This window comes from Leptinotarsa decemlineata, unplaced genomic scaffold, assembly GCF_025532065.1.
Source record: "Leptinotarsa decemlineata unplaced genomic scaffold, Ldec_3_MD MMD2_tig00001064_RagTag_RagTag, whole genome shotgun sequence".
NCBI lineage: Eukaryota > Metazoa > Arthropoda > Insecta > Coleoptera > Chrysomelidae > Leptinotarsa > Leptinotarsa decemlineata.
In genome coordinates, this window is record NW_027412558.1 from 5,487,399 (window position 1) to 5,505,341 (window position 17,943).

At 37.3% G+C, this 17,943-nt stretch overlaps 1 protein-coding gene across 3 annotated transcripts in view; it reads right to left on the reverse strand.

The window, feature by feature from the left end:
- The window catches only part of tinc (transmembrane protein tincar), a 252,546-nt gene that overhangs the window by 66,554 nt on the left and 168,049 nt on the right, over positions 1-17,943 (reverse strand). For all 3 annotated transcript variants that reach the window (XM_074175557.1, XM_023162041.2, XM_023162040.2), the window contains exons 6-7: positions 10,106-10,296; positions 7,112-7,290 (exon numbers count right to left, since the gene is read on the reverse strand). In XM_074175557.1, coding sequence (XP_074031658.1) covers positions 7,112-7,290; positions 10,106-10,296 — 370 coding nt within the window. The remainder of the gene's footprint in view (positions 1-7,111; positions 7,291-10,105; positions 10,297-17,943) is intronic.

The following is a 17,943-nucleotide window of genomic DNA, read 5'->3' on the forward strand; positions in this document are numbered from 1 at the left end:
CTCATCGGCAGAGACACTGGGATTCCGCTGGCGTTCGAATCTGTCAGTACTTCAGTTAAACCAATTGCAAAACTATCTCGTCCCATTCCTGAGACCAGCCGATCGTGTGGCAGTTCAATAAAATGGATTCCGAACCTCAGGATGTTCGATTAGGCGAGTTGGACGTCCTCAATAAGATGGTGGGAATTCAACAACTGCCATGCGAGAATTAGCTCGAGTGCTTGCCAAAAGGAAGAAGAAGCCGGCTGAACGGTTTTGAGGATTTCCGGATAAACTCTATAATTGAGGAAAACAATTCTCTCTTCAAATTTTTCGGAATAGTTTGTGATTCGTTGTGCTGTTTTCTTGTTGTGAACAGAGTAAATAGCACAATCGTTTGAGAACTTGTCAGCGTTACTCATTTCTTCTTGAAAATACTGGTGAAACAGAAACTTCTGACGTGAGATGAACATGGCTTAATTACTCCTCCCAAACATTTGTATTTTCTATGAACCTTCAGTTGTTTGAATTTTTTTTGTTTGTATGCAGAACCCTTATTACTATTCGGTGAAGTGGTACATTAAAAAGCTACTTTCAAAATGTTTCTGTTCTTGTGGTAGATGATTCGAATAACAAATTGAATACTTTCTTAGATCTCTCTGTTTATTTTCCAACATTAATAGACATTTTCTACAGCCTGAATATTTTGAAATTATTAAATTCATTCCGCACCCCATCATCCTTACAATTGGCATGCCTGTGGTTCATTCTGCCATATTCAATACCGTCCAGTAGATTGCTATCGAGGAGCAGATTGAGAGGTGACTCCTTGGTAGATTTCTTTCTATTCTACCCGATCTCACAACGTTTATTCGTAAATAAATTTTTATGAAAATACCCTGGTGGAAGTTTTTCCAAAGCTAATTGAAACCTCGACCCTCTGTATCATCTATTGATCAAAATATTTCCTTGCCTAGTATTGATACCTAACCTAACCTAACCCCGTTATTTTTTAAAGCATCCCAGTTTTCAATAAAGTCTCATTATTTTCACCAGGAAGAGAGGCTGCTGAAACTGAATGGTATTTTTCCAGCTGATACGTTACAATAGGAATGACATAGCATGAGAATGATGACCTAGACCAGGGGTTTCCAAACTATGGCCGGCGGGCCAAATCCCGCCCGCCAGTGTCATCAATCCGGCCCGCGACAGCCAATGATTACCTAATTGTTGTTACTATTGCTGTCATAAGTTGAAGAAGAAAACACAGAATGATAATTACTCGATTTTATTTACTTGCAAATCAATGATTTCCATTTGGACTTCCGGAGCCAGGGTTTCAATGTCAGAATCAAAAGGATTTTGAAAAAGCTTAATTTCATTCGCAATGACATCAAAATCTGAGAAACGAGTATCAAAATTTATCTTTAAAGCACTCAAAGTTTCGATTGCAAAATTGACGGGAAATTCAGTCTCTGTAGTGTGTCTGAATATTTCACATGTTTCAAAATATGTGAAACATTTTTTACGTAATTGCGATTGAAATAGTATTATTTTCTGCCTGAAGGATTTGATATTGGTGTATAAATCAGGGAGAAGCTGATTTTCTCCTTGCAATCTCAAATTCAGTTGGTTCATATGATTTGTCAAATCGACATAGAAGGCTAACTTCCACATTCATTCACTATTTTCCAAATCGGCAAAAGGGCGCTGCTTCTCATTTGAAAAAATTTCGATCTCTGCTCGAAGTTCAAAAAAGCGCTTAAGGACTTTTCCGCAACTAAGTCAGCGTACGGCAGTATGATATGGTAAATCATTTTCTCCAATCTGTTGAATAAACTCGCGGAATTGTCGGTGATTCAGCCCAGTGGATTTGATGGAGTTAACAACTGATATGACTGGTTTTAGAACTTCAGACATATCCAAACATTTTCCGCACAAAGACTGTTGTGTTACTTTATTTCACAATAGACAGTTTCGCTTCCTTCGCCTTTCCTACGCAGACTAACTCGCAGTTGCGCCGCTAGCCTTTTTATATGCAATTATTACTGCCATCTCGAGGTGATCGGAATACACTAGCTAGAACCAGAACTTTCTCGAACCAACGTGGTAATTCCAAATATTTAATTACGCCTAGTGCCACCTAGCGGGTAGCTGAAAAAGATAGTACATAGTACCACTACTCGCCTCTAGATGTCGTTAAGTGTCACAATACAGAATAATAAATGAAATGCAAAAAAAGCGTAAGTTTGCTAAGGTCACGCACTTTGCGACTATCCTAGTCTAGAAATATAGTTAAGGGCAGAAATTGGCCCTTGGAATAAACTGAAAAAATCATTATGGCCCGAAGGCTTCAAAGTTTGGAGACCCCTGACCTAGACAATTAGGTGCATACAATCGATCTCAACATTTTGAATATTTAAGGAGTGATAGAACACAAAAACTCATGATATTGCATTCTATCCGAGTGAAAGGCTTGTGATTGAACTTGTATCAAAATTGTACTTTCGTCAGAGCACTTTCTCAAAAATACATGAATGCAGTCTTTTTCCTTCTTCTCAATTCCTTGGTGTCAATAATTCTGTTTCCAGAAAATCCTACTTATCCACTACCAGCATCTCATAAAGGAGTGATTTGAGACGGTCCCATAGCACAGAAAACAAACCAAGGTATTGAAGACTTATACCTTGGTGGCTATCGTTGAGATATATCCACGACCGATCGAAATTTGGCTCAGTGATTCAACTACTAATGAATGATTCAGGTCCATTCATTTACCGAAAATTACTATTGAAACTATATTTTCTAATGATGATATCCTAATGATATCCCGTTAAAATGTTCTTTACCTGTGAACAGTTATTCAATTTCAAAGTTGGGATCAGACACAATAGGTTGAACAAATCTTTGAATGTGTAGTGGGAATAGTTTGTTGGTTTGATTTGAAAACACACAAATAGTACAATAACTCATATCGAACTTCAGTGCTATCTTTTTGGTACTCATCGAAGGGTTTTCTTCAATTCCTTGCATAAATTGCTTCCTTTTATTATGGCACAGTTACTGCTGTAGGTAGGTTCGACCCCCCACCAGATAGATATTCTGCTTCTGTTGCTCAATAATTCAATACAAAGCAGGTTCATGAGATATCCTGCTCTTGGGGAGGTGATGAGTCATTCCTGTTGCTTGGAAAACTGAAAAGCTACTTCTCTTTATTCGATTTTGAAGGGAAAACAGATGGAGTAATTTGTCAACTTCTACCTCTTTTGTTGTTTCAACTGGGGACTTGGAGACCTGAGAAGCTGACTCTACTGATTATTTGTTACAGAAAGGACAGTTGGAGTCGTTCAGTCGAAGTCCAGCTCCTCTGCAGACTCAGGTTCGAATTGTTTGGTTACTTCGTGGTCCATTCAAGGTACCATGAGTAGCTAGGGAAGGAAGGTCCATCAGGGCAGAGCCCTGCATTACCATGATAAGGTTTTCTATGGCGAGAGGAGTAATATTAGTGACACTTAGTAGACTTAGAGTCATACATACTTTCTGCACGGATACACACACTTTGGAATGAGGTGCTTACAAGGATTCTCACCTCCAAGTATGACACCTTAATCGGTAGGTGCATTTCAACGTCCCTGTTGGAGAATGGAATTACTGTAAGCCTAGCATATTCAGTATCACGACTGAGACATTTTTTTCCGCATGATCTTCCATATCTCCTCAGAAAACGTTTTTTAGTACGGGTTAACCTGTCAGAATAACGTTCATCCACAAATGAAATGCATCTCAGCCATTTCAATACTAGTGTATGCAGGTAACGTACTGATTCGTAAATGAGGTGATTTGATATTTGCACAACGAGAGTGAATAGAGGTGCTGAAATTAACAGAGATTCATCATTGAACAGCTTTTATTATCAATACTTCCATAAAAATATTCATTTCAGCCTCACTGAGTTCATCGGATATAATTCAAAATCTGAACATATTGTTACGTTTTTCTCAGTGGGTTGACCAATAGTTGACTACACTGAATAATCAAAATTGACTTTATTTCACTTTGAATACAACAAACACTTCAACTAAACTACGTTTAAATATCGTAATTGAATGGCGCAGAAATTTCGCCGAAGTTCCGTCGAAATCGGTGGCATTATTCTCGCTGCTTCTAGAGCAGCAGAGAACATTATGCATTCGCGTTCCCTTAGCTATGTCACGTTTGGTTCATGGTTACCAGTGGCGGCCGGCGTTATTTTCTTTCGGGCATGATTTACAACAATATAGAAATCAACTTGAAGGATAAATATTTTGTCTTCTTTCACTTCTTCTTCTATTGATCGAATTTTATTCAGATTATAAAAATTTCGAGAATGAATGATTGTGTCCCCAGAATGTATTACTTTATTTTTCTTAGAAACAGTCGCTTCTACCGAGAAGCTTCACCTTTTTGGGTTCAAATAGATCGTCTTTTGAAGAATTTCAAATATTATGAGAAAAGTTAATACCCCATTGAAATTCTGAAAATGTCATGTTCCGACATACCCATTATATGTATCCGTAATATCAATTTTCATGAAATTGACGACATAATCTTCTTGTTTTTCTGAATGACTTGGCCGTTACTTGATGAAGATCCATAGCAATTTGATAAACTACAACTCACGATTTGATCTCCACAAACTTTGTGACATAATCTTCGACTGAGACACAAATTTCTCACTTTTACTATCACAAATATGAATGTAGATGTATTTTCTCACAATAGATTCAACTGAATATGAAACGCTAAAGTAACATCCACATTCTTGAACCAATTACTCCGGGTTTACAAACGAGACGTTTTTTTTTTCGGAGGAAAACAGGATTCGAACTCAACCAATTGCCAAGTTATCTGTATCCGCTAAAGAAATCAGCTCTGGATTTCCTTTGGATCGAGTTACTGGCTCGCTAATCAGATTATGGGAAAGCAACAAATGCTGTACGAGAATTAGTACGAGTGGTTGCTAAATAAAAGAAGATTAGGAATCCCAAAGGAAATTCTGATAAAATATTGTTGATTACAGATTTTATCGAAACACGATTGATTTTAACTTCATATTCCTGCTTAATGTGATACCTAGAAATTAATAGACAAACATGAGTAGTTTCTAGATAATATTTTGCATAGAAGATTGTCTGGAAAATACTTTGTTTTTGTTGCAAAGTTTTCATTCACTGAGAAATCTGCTGGAAACTGATTATTCATTTATTTCAGTGTAAGCTTCTAAGTGAGGGTATAGTGGAACGATAAAAAAATAAGGTGGATGTTAATATTTTGCTAGACGCCAAAAAAAGAACGATTGGGAGGTCGTCAAGACGGTTATCACAGCACCGGCAGTTGAATGGGCTATCAAGTCTTTTCAGCCCTTCAAATCTCCTAGAGAGGATGGTATATTTACAGCTCTGGTTCTGCTTCCAAAACGAACTGGAAATAATTTTACCCATTCTCATAAAATTGTTTAGAGCTAGTCTGGCGTAGAAATATATACCACCCAGTTGGTTGGCAGCAAGTGAGCCGGAGAGACCCACACCCTAAATCGGTTCGACCAATCAGCCTTACATCCTTTTTGTTGAAAGGACTTGAGAGGATATTGGAGGGTAGCATTATATGCATCCCCCATGAATAATCACTAGTATGCTTATCAAACAGGCAAAGAAAGATCTCCTAACCCCTTGACAAAAAGAAGATTGCGGTTGCTGTATTTCTCGATATTGAAGGAGCATTTGACAATGCAATGCCTAAATCTACAGGGTCGTCTTTGGCTAGAAAAGGTATAGATTCGACCATAACTGGCTGGATCTATGTCATTATGGTAAGCAAAACTGCAACTACGACTCTTCAAGGCAAGGCCATTAGGTTTAGGGTAACCAGGGGCTGCCCTCAAGGTGGGGTACTATCTCCACTTCAGTGGTCGCTCTTGATAGATAGTCTGCTTGATGCCCTCGACAGAAGGCATGCAAGCCTTGCAAGCTTATGCAGATGGATTTGTCATTTTGGCAAGGTCCACGTCAGAAAGGATAGCTTGTAATATCCTCCAAAGCACGATGGACGTTGTTCACAGGTGCCTGAGGAAGCAGATGTCTATCATCCCCATCAAAACTGTAATAATCCCCTTCACCAGGAGGAGAAAATCTAACGCCACTTTCTCTCAATGGTGAGGTCATTCTATTTGGAACGGAGGTGAAATATCTTGGCATTGTCCTTGATAAAAAACTCGCCTGGAACGATCACTTTGAAAAAGTTTATCACTAAGCCAGACTCTCTCTATGGACATGTCGAAGAATTTGTGATAAATCTTGGAGTTAAGGTTCCAAACAGATCCATTGGATTTATGTGATGATTATCAGACCAATGATCACTTATAGTGCAATTGCCTACAGACCGAGGGCTTGAAAGAAAACGGCCCTGTCGAAGCTCTCTGGCTCACAGAGACAGGCTTGTCTGGCGAGAGAGGCTAGATGGACTGCATATAGACTTGTGAATTGCACGAATCAATTTAATGCAAAGTGCAACAGACTGTTGGTTGACACTGGAAATGACTTCTGACTTTAAGCCTCCAACTGTCAACTACGAACTGCGTTATAAAGTACTGTTCCGGAGTAGAGAGGACTGGATCCTCCGGGAGAAGGAAATATTAAGAGCAGATAGTTGTTGGTTCACAGATGATCAAAAACACCTTTTGGTTCTGGTGCATTTATAAAACTGTAACATATCTGAAACTTAACATCAAGAGCTTCTCAAAAAATTCTGACTCTCATGACTATGCTACGAGGCATGGTGACTCATTTAGAAGTAAAAAGCACCATACTTTACTTTACGAAAGCAGTCCTAAGTATAATGGAATACGATTTTTCAGTCATCTCTCCAGTGATATCAAAAACGAAAAAAATATCAATGAATTCAAAACAAGATTGAAAAATATTCAGTGGAATCCTACTTTTATGACAATAGTGAATATTTGGCTAATTCATACTATTTTAAATTGTTAACTAGTTATTTTTTATCGTATGGGCTATCAAATAATAACGAAATGAAGGACCGTGTTTATCCAAATATTGGTTCTGCGGTCGACGTGTATACATAAAAAATGAATTACCTGGTGTGCCCATAGAAATACATCACGATGCTCGAGGCCAGGACCAATAAAGTCGACAGAACGTACATGGCGAACGTAACTTCGGAGTTGAGCAGAAAAGGAGTCGGGCTGCCGAAGTTGTAGACCCTCGAATTGTGTTTGAGCAGAGGTAAGGCTTTCCACACCCCTACCACGTGTACCTAAAACAAATATTTCGTGAATAAACATCGCTTTCATCGAATTAACTTGACGAAAGGGGATTGTTCGAATGAGATTGTGATTATAGTGTACGAGGCGGGCGATTGAGGAAATAGGTCATTTAGTTTGTTGAAAATACGAAACTTACCTTTTTTAAAAATTTGATGCATTTGAAAAGGTCTTCATTTCCCATTCAAACACATATTTTGGTCCCTATATAAAATCAAAAATAGGCAAAAACGCGTCGAAATTATTTTTGAGCCTAGTTTCATTTGAATTACATCATCACATCAGGGGAAGACAAAACCCCTAAAATCTCAAATGTAACGGAGGATTGAGTGATGCCTAATTTTCATTTCATACGAGTATAACTTATTCAATTTTAGTGCTTTCCTTACTGTTTCACACCAAGCAGAGAGGAGTGGAAAAACCACCCACAGGTTGGAGCGAAGGAAACTTGGTATGTGGACGGCTCAAAACCTTAAGAAGAAGTAGGAGCCGGCATATGTGGAAGCAGAGCGAAGACGAGAATCGCACGCTGTCTCGGACAGAACGCAACAGTGTTTCAGGCAGAAATTGCCGCTGTCGAACACTGCGTAGGAGAATTGCTCAAGCAGAAGCTTGGAAACAAAACCATTGACATTTTCTCCAACAGTCAGACGACAATTGATGCGATCAGCTCCTACCAAGTCTTTTCGCGACTTGTAGAGAGCTGTCTTAGTGTACCCAATGGGCTAGGTCCAATCAATAGGGTTACCCTAACCTGGATACCCGGACACGAAGGGCACAAGCGCAATGGGGATGCTTCAGCCCGTCAAGGTGCATCCAAGGCCATGATAGGTCCAGAACCTTTCTATGGGCTAGCGTGGGTGCACCAAGCAGAGAGGACAGGAAAAATGACTTTCTAGTTGAAGGGAAGGAAACTTGGTTACGGACGGTTCAAAAACTCAAGAAGAAGTAGGAGCCGGCATATGTGGAGGCAGAGCGAAAATGTGAATCATACTCAGTCTCGAACAGAACACAACAGCGTTTAAGGCAGAAGTTGCCGCTGTTCAACACTGCGTAGGAGAATTGATCAGACAGAAGCTCGGAAACAAAACCATTGCTATTTTCTCCAACAGCCAGGCGGCAATTGACGCGATAAGCTCCTACTAAAGTCTTGGTAGGAGCTGAACGACTGAACCTAGCACTCAATGAGCTAGGTTCAAACAATAGGGTTACCCTAACCTGGATACCCTGGCACGAAAATCACAAGTCCAATGGGAATGCTATAGCCCCTCAAGGTGCATTCAAGGCAATGATAGGTCCAGTACCTTTCTGTGGGCTGGCGTGGATGCACCAAGCAAGGAGGGCAGGAAAAACGACCCGCTGGTTGGAGCAGAGAAAACTTGGTGTACGGAAGGCTCAAAAACCTAAGAAGTAGGAGCCGGCATATGTGTAGGCAAAGCGAAGACGAGAATCGCACTTAGCCTCGGACAGAACGCAACAGTACTTCAGGCAGAAGTTGCCGATGTTGAACACTGCGTAGGAGAATTGCTCAGGCAGCTGCTCGGAAACAAAAATAATTGCCACTTTCTCCAACAGCTAGGTGGGAATTGACTCCCTCAGCTTCTACCAAGTCTTTTCGTGAGTTGTAGAGAGCTGACTTAGCGCGCTCAATGGGCTAGGTTCAGACAATAGGGTTACCTAATTATCTGGACACGAAGGGGACAAGGGCAATAGGGAGGCCGATGCTTCAGCCCGTCGAGGTGCATCCAAGGCCATTATAGGTCCAGAACCCTCTTGTGGGCTGGCAAAGACAAGCACTACAGACCTCTATCAATTAGACCTCTATCAATTTAGCAATTTAGCTGTTAGGAGAAAGAAGAAACTGCACTACACGTGCTATGTGAATACGGAGCGATAGCATGGAAGACATGGAAGATGCAGAAATGATAAACCAGAAGCTATAAGCTATATGAAGAAGCCAATATTCAACTATGTTCGTTTCTCGATGCCTTGTCAAATTTAAATATCGCTCCGTATCAAGCACCGTATTAGCTACCAAATTAGGTGTAATATTCTCATAAGTGGGACAAAGAGGTCCAATAATGATTGTAATTATTTTAATTCGTGAACGGGGGCCTAGACCATTCGCAACATTATAAAATTCGAATCAGTAGTAAAAGATTTCAGGCAGGAGCACAGTGTGTTTATGTATTGAGTGTGAGAAATACGAGTTTTGGATTATTTTTCACGATTGGAGAATCAATTGCCGTTTTTTATTTTTAACAACTGTCGAGTGAGTTCCGTTGTTATTTCCTCATTCAAAGGGGACACAAAGCTGAAATCAGAGTCTAAGACCACTCTCTATCAGAAGTACGGATAAAATAGTGGCTTGTGAAATATTCTACCGAATAATTTCAAAAATTCGAACGCCTGACGGTTCTTGCTACTTCCTGGAAGTTGGGAGAGTACAGTTTCGACCGCCCAGATGGCAGCCACGGGAGGGGGGAGGAACTAATGAGTACTACCATTATTTCTTACATTATCCGGTAGGTAACTTTTAATTTTATGTAACCAAGATATTTTTATTGAATTATAAGTAGGTACATGTGAAATTAAATAGAAGTTACTTTACAACATAAATGAATAAGGAGTGAGTTGCTTCACTGAACAGGATGGAGTAAAAGTTCATATGTACCTCCTGATATAATTAGTTTTCTAGAAATAGCTCATTATACGTCATCAACTAATTGAGGCAATTGAGAATACAAAACTTAAAAAAATACTCAAAATCAACCTTAGGTGGAGGAATTAAATGTTTTCACAACTCACCTTATAAAGAATTGACATTCCTGCGAAGGACAAGAGAGTATGCAACCCGTTGATCAATAATTGAAAAGAGAATATTAGCCCCAAGCACTTGTTTGTAGACCAAAAAAGAGCCGGATATCTAACGGAGTAGATAATGAGTGCCAATGCTAAATTCATGTATTCAATACTGATTGGGCTGCCGAATCCAGATTCTGAAATAAAAACCTTCGATTAGTTTAGTACATTACACAATCACTTAATGATGATGTGAATAAACTCATTCAGAATACAATTCCAATTTCGGCATTTAACAAATCTATTGTATTTTCTGCAATTCTATACGATACGTTACTAGGTATGTTGAGAAGAGAAGAATAATTTTAATAAGTTCATAGTTCTTTGAATGACGATATTTTGTGGTTATTTCAAATGGCATTAGCAGATGATAATTCTCAAGTTATTTTTATACACTGATAGTGAGTGTCGTTAACTTCATTTTCCAGAATATTGAAAAGCACACATTTAACCAAGATTTTTGGGTAAAATTGTATATGTATAAGAAACTCCGAACACAAAATTGATATTCTTGCTAGCCCTTATATAAAAATCACTCTTCCCTATAGACCATAGCCATGACCACCGCTAGAGGAAAACAAAACTTTTCGCTACAACTACAACAGATCTAACAGGCTACTGCCTGAAGAATACTTGATTTACGTTCAACAACAAGATCCACAAATATCCAAAAATAGCTCCAATAGATTCTTCTCCATCGACAAAGAATCATTTAACGACATTTCCCACAAGCCGACATCATTAAAATGATATATAAATGACATCTTCATCATCTGAATCCAGAGATAACAAGAACTAGAGTTGTCTACAACTTGCTTTACTCACAAGCTCCCATTCAGTTGATAACTGAAATAAAAAAATACATCTCACCTTTTTGGTTCAAAAACCAACTGGTGGTTCAGGGCACAGATTACCGAAAAAAAAACACATACTAAATTGATGAAAGATTGAACTGCACCCTTTGGTGTAGATCCAATTCAAAACAAGTACTCTTCCCAAACATCAGAACTACAACACTTTTATCGACATTTACCAAGTTGGCATCTTCAGGAGATGAAGTACACTGATGTAGTACCTTGTACTTCATCTACCTACTTCATCATCGATATCGTGACTAGTACTTATACCAAAAAATGAAAGACGGGGGAAAAACACAGAATTGTGTGCATCACCTGTGGCCAAAGGAACAAAAAGTCATAACACATATCATCTGATCTTTTTTGGTTTCTTCCTGACATTCTGGAGAATATCAAGATTTATTTATCAGCTTCGTTTCGAAGACTTTTGACTGAAACCGTCCCCATGAAAAAAGTCCAATGGAGTCATATCGGGAGATCTGGGTGGTTATTCACAGATTATTTCCTTCCAATCCATCAACCCGAAAAGTTGTCATCAAGGAACTGTCGCAGTGGTACTACGCAATGGGGAGAAGACCCATCTTGTTCTACCCTATTTGGCGATAGAGGATTTGAAGGTATGACATTGTTAATGCTTGACATAACTTGATTATTGAACGAATGGAAGTATCCTCCACCATTTAGTTTTGCTACGAAACAGAATGGTTGCCCAAATTTGTGAACACTAAGTTTTCGGGGATTTTGTGTGTGAATTTGGTCGGCCATATTGTACTTTGAATAATTAATTCATTGTTGATAGAGCAACCGATCATTAAAAACTGTCCTCGGTCTTCGGAAGGAAAATCACATTATTCATTTCGTAGGACTCCTGTGAAGTTCTTATTGTTTTGTTGGATATATTTCTTTCCACAATCAGAAAAAACAAGGTTATATACCTACCCAAAAAAATTGAAAATATTTGAGTGGTCCACATTTTTTTTTTCAAAGAGTAACCTGTGAAGTGTTTCTCAATAGAAATGCCTCAAAACATATTGCTGGCTATATAATACAAAAAAGCGATTTATTTCCAACAGGAGTACCCAGTTACAGGAAATACTATTATTACAAAGTATATATGAAATAAATATTAAAAATAATGAAATATAGAAGTGTATAAAAGTAAATGCTAAAACAAAGCATATATAAAATATTAGTATACGTAGAATTCCAAAAGAGGAATGAAAAATTGAGTATATAACACAAAAAGTTACAAATCATGCAATGTACTGTCACAAATGTTATTTATAGTATTATTAAGTGATTGTGGATACATGATACCAAGGCGTTCAGAGAGTCGGAATGAGTATGGCAATGCTCACAGATTTTATTGAAGCTACTGCACATAAAATTCAATGGTGATCGTAGCATAACATTTGTGCGTGATGCTTCGCAATAGAATTTCAGATTGTGTCGACCTTCACTTCTTGGTACTAAGAAATTGATCTCGGGTAAAAAAACCGTACCTACTGTCAATATTGTGGTTTAGTAATTTATGCAGGAATTTTATACCAAGGATGACTCTCCTATTTTCCAAAGATGTCATATCTAATCGTGTCAACAAAATGCTATGATCAATGCTTCTCGTGGGGTATTAGCCATCAACTTTTAGACATAAGTATTTTAGAAACTTTCTTTGCACGCTCTAAATTGATGTTTTTTGGTAGTCGTTTTTGCCATTTCTGCAAATGAATCGAAGCATCCTTTTTGCATCAGCAGTCATATTCCTCATATGTGTTGTACATGTTAGTTTACTGTCGTATGTTATACGGCATATATGTTATACGATCTTTTATCTCGTGTACTCGGTTGATTGTAGTATTGCTGATTGACTAATCGTACAATAAAGTTCGCTCTTTTGTCGTTAATGATATTATTTTACATTTGGGTACGTTCAGTTGTAGACGATTACAATTACACCAAAGTTTGATTACATCTGATTCATTGTACACATTGGCAGTCAGTAATGTCGTCGATTTTATAATATAGTTTCAGGTCGTCTGCAAATAGTAGGCTAGGAATATTCAAAGAGGTTGCCAAGTTTAAAATCTGTTTAAAATCTGTTTTTCCGTTAATCAGCTGTCGCCCCCATACGAACGACAACTCTCAGAAGTTGTGAAACGAGCTAAGGACTAACGAGATCTTACCTTTTAACGTGTGATTCCTAACACGGTTGAAGAATCATTCCAGCTTCAACCAGATAAATTATCTCGAGAAAAATATTTGGTCGAGGCGGGAATCGAACCCACGATCTTCCGATCGTGAGTCGGGCACACTACCACCGCGGCCAATTCCACAACAAGTCATTAATAAAAAATAAAAATGAAAGGAATCCAAGATTAGAACCTTGTGGTACCTCAGATATAACTACGTTCTGAGCCGATTTGAAAGATTCATATTCGACGAATTGTTTTCTGTTAACTAAATATGACTCAATTAGAGTAAGCAGTTGGTTAGAGAGTCCCAATTTTGTCATTTGCTGAGAAGAACATAATGGTCTATTTGATCGAAGTCTTTTTGAAAGTCTAAATAAACAACATCAACTTGGTTTCGCTTGTCCATGTAGGTAGAGAGATATTGATTTTAATATGCAAGAATTGTCATACATGATCTTTGTTGTACGAAACCATGCTGAGTAGGAGTAGTTTAGAAGAGTTTAGAAAAGTTACATGAAATTGAAATTGCCCTGAAGAATGTGGTATCGCCTTTTTTTAATATCGGACAAATTCGAACCGTTTTCCACTGCTCAGGTAAGGCACAAGTTGATAAAATTAAGTTGAATATGCCTATTAGAGGTATAGAGAGAACGTCGATATAGTCCTTTATCACAAGACTAGGAGCATTGTCAACGTCTGCGGTGAGTTTATTTCTTAATTTTTTTGAAGAAGTAACAATATCAATTTTAGAGAAGGCAGGGATGTTTAATGTATCTAATGAAAGATTCTCTCTATTATTTTTCAAAGATTTTCATTTTCAGTGTCATAAAAGCGTAATGAAAATTATAAAATTATTTCGAAACACCATGTTTGTTCATCACCACTCATTTCAAGAGACAAACTCCTTTATTTTGCGTCGTTACATTCTAGTTTTAATTGAAGTTGTGGAGTGAATCCACTAACGAACTAAATCCGTGAAGAGATTTCAGTAAAAAAAATCTTTTTGTTCTCAGTAATAAGGCAATTCAGTCACTGCACAATCCGCTCTTTATTAAATTCTATTGTCAGCCGGATTTTTAAAGTCCTAATGAAGCCCTTCACCTGTTAGTCGGCTTAATAACTGTCATTAAATCCAAGTTTCGTAAAAACGAAGTCGGAATTTCAGGCAGGAGGAAGGCTGCTCGTCTTGCTCGACTTCGGGTGTTTTTCCGTAATTTTTTTCAACCGCAAAACCAAGGGATTTGTCAGGCAAGCAAGAGAGCCGCTTTAGCCGGATCGATGCCACAGATAATAGAAACACATTCTTGAAGCGGATTTGAGTTCGGATGGATCTTTTCAGCGATGAAATATCCCCTAACGAAAGCCAAATCGCTTTTGGATTGCTCGGTGAAAAGTACAGAAAATGAGATTAAATGCATGTACGCTGTCTGTTGAAAAAATATGGTAATTTTTCATTTTTCTCGAAAAATATTTATTTAATCATCATTTTTTTTTCGTCTCTTTCAAAGTAAACCAATCCAGATATAATATACTTGTTCCAGTGTTTTTCCAACCCTCTAAACAGTTCTAATATGAACTTTTTGGTATGTCCTTGAGCTATCTCAGCGATTCGGTTGTTATTTATTCAATCGTCGCAAAATACAGTCCTTTCATGGATCTCTCTAATATTAGGAACATAAAAAAGTCGCAGGCTACCAAATATGGTGAATACGGTGGCTGAGTCATGATTAGTGTTGTTTTTGGCCAACAAATTATGAACAAGAAAAGAAGAAGAAGAAATAAAAACAAAATGTATTGCCCAACAGATGAATCCACTTACAGGACAATATATAATATAATAATGCGGTATAAATAATAGAGCTACATGAACTAAATATATAACAAAAGATTGACATATTAAGGATTTGACAAATCAAGAAATAAATTCACAGATATGATGGAATTGAGAAAAAAAGGAGACATATTAATTAATTATTATTTGTAAATAACATGAAATGAAGACAGTAAGCTAGATGCTGGTTTGTTCAATTTTGGATAATATGATCTTCAGTGGATCGAAATTGATATCAGATTGACTGCAGTGGGTATTATAATTATCACACATCAAATTTATAGAAGACACTTTTCCAAAGTTGGACCTGGTGGAAGGCGTATAGAAACTGATCTGTATACCTGTAGTAGCTTGAGGTACGTTGAAGTTAATTTGTTCTAGTAACGAGGGTGCATCAATGGAACAATGCAAAATTTTGTATAACATAACAATACTTGAGGAAACTCTACGTTGGTCCAAGGAAGGCAGACCGAAACTTTGAAATAGTGAGGAGTGGTCAATTCCTCTAGCAGGATACACGCCATCAGTTCTAAATGCAAGAAACTTTAGAAAATGCCTTCGCACATTTTCCAAGGTTTCCTTATGTACATTATAGAGAGGATACCAAATCAAAGTAGCATACTCTAACTTGGAGCGAACGAGACATGTATAAAGTATTGATAAGTCGGTAATATTGGTGAATGATTTACAGTTGCGTAGAACAAAGACAAGCATTTTTCTAGCCGATGCCACAACAGTATTGGTGTGGCCAACAAATGTCAACCTGCTATCGAACGTCACCCCTAGATCTTTGTAAGTTTCTTCGCGAAGGGGTATTTCATCCTCGAAAGTATAAAAATGCTCAATGATATTGGGATTACGTGTAAAGAAGCAAACTTTGCACTTCTTTACATTCATTGTCAGTTTATTGATTTGACACCAGTTATCTATCAGATCTAATTGAGACTGGAGATAAGAGCACTTGTCTGAACTTGTGATAAATGAAAAGATCTTCAAGTCGTCTGCAAGGAGTGAGTTGCCACACAAAAGCTCGGAGGTGAGATCATTTATTAATATGAGGAAAAACGGGGGTCCTAGATTGGAGCCTTGTGGCACACAGTATGGTGATAAGTATGGTGCAGCCGCGAATCCATTATAAAAAACAACATTGGTTCTCTGATGACTCATTTTATTTCTTGGGTAACATGAAGATGAAGGAAATAGATCGGAAGGCCGTGAGTTCGATTCCCGCCTCTAATAGATATTTTTTTCGAGAGAATTTATCTGTTTGAAACTGGGATGATTCTGATTAGGAATCACACGTTAAAAGGTGAGATCTCGTTAGTTCTTAGCACAAGTTTCTCAACTTCTGAGAGTTGTCGTTCGTATGGGGGCGACAGCTGATTAACGGGAAAACAGATTTTGAACATTTTTTTTAACCTGAAAGAAACGTTGTCTATTGGAAAAAATATAACTTCTAGAGTATCATTTCTATACTTTGAACAAATTGAAGAACAATTGGAAAAGATTTTTTGTTGAAATCATTCCATTAGAACCTTGCATTTCACATATCCCACAGATTGTTGAATTTCTAGTAAAGCTGTAGCTTCAACTATAACAGAACCTTGTTAGGGATTCGCCAGAGACATTAATTAATGACGTGTTTTAATTAACTCGAGAGTTGTCTCTTACAACCCCAAAACTCCTTCAAAGTATAGGATGCTTCATTCAAAACAGCGTTCAGCTGTTCTTACATGTTGACATCAGTTGGCTGAAATTTAATTAACGAACACAAAATTGAACCAATCAGCCGTAAACATTTTTGAACGAGTAGATCTTTCGGGAAAGTGTTTACCATCTTGTTAGAAGGAAGCACCAATTTCTTTGTATTTGTTTTGTATGCATGCAGATCGTAGTGTTGTAGACCGAAGGTAAATATTATTGCAGAGTTTATCTACGATTCTTGGGCAGTCCATCAATGGAGTAGGTCCGAAAAAGTATTTTACCTCATTTCTGAAGATTTTTGAATGAATGGAAGTGTATGCCATGTGTAATAATATGTTCACCGAAGTATATTATCTCTCGAGCATATTTGACTTTCTTTTCATTTCAGTTCTGGAGGACTTGCTCATTAGAAGTGACAAGTATAATGAAAATGCCAAAGTGAATAATAAAAATAATTGATTTCAATTTTTTTCGATTACGTATTCAGAAAACGGCTCACGATAGTCCGGATCAGAAATAACAATATGATTGTTATTTCTGATATATATACATATATATATATATATATATATATATATATATATATATATATATATATATATATATATATATATATATATGATATTGAGCTGTTGTTCCACTCAGTCTCATAACGAAGCATATGATGAAAAAAAGAAGATTCCTTCATATTTACGAATACCGAAAACTTACCTCAGACAAGAATTTTACAATTTTTATATCTTTTCTTTATAAAATACCGTGAGATTCAGACCATTTTGAAATGTACATCTCCATATCAAATACAATTCGAGTACGTCGGGTATTAGAGAACTAAAAACTTATTCATTGCTTATTTCTTTACGGCATTGCCAATTTTTATGAAAAAAAAAAACAAATTCATACATATGTACTATAACTATTAGCTAGATGTGAGGAAAAAAAGAAAGGTAAAAATGAACCACTGAATTACTAATTTTTCACAAGCTTCTCTAATAATTCCAAAGAAGAATTAAAAAGTGTTTTCAAGTCTCAAAATTCTACCTATTGACTCATTATGGCCGTAGTTGGTAAGCTGAAAGATTTCTGTATTTCTTGTTCTCTCTGGATTACCATTCAAAGTTTAACAAATTCCAGTGAATTAATGCTACCTACCATTGACTTTATTTTATGAATTAGTGTAAGATCTGATTCTAAGTTTCT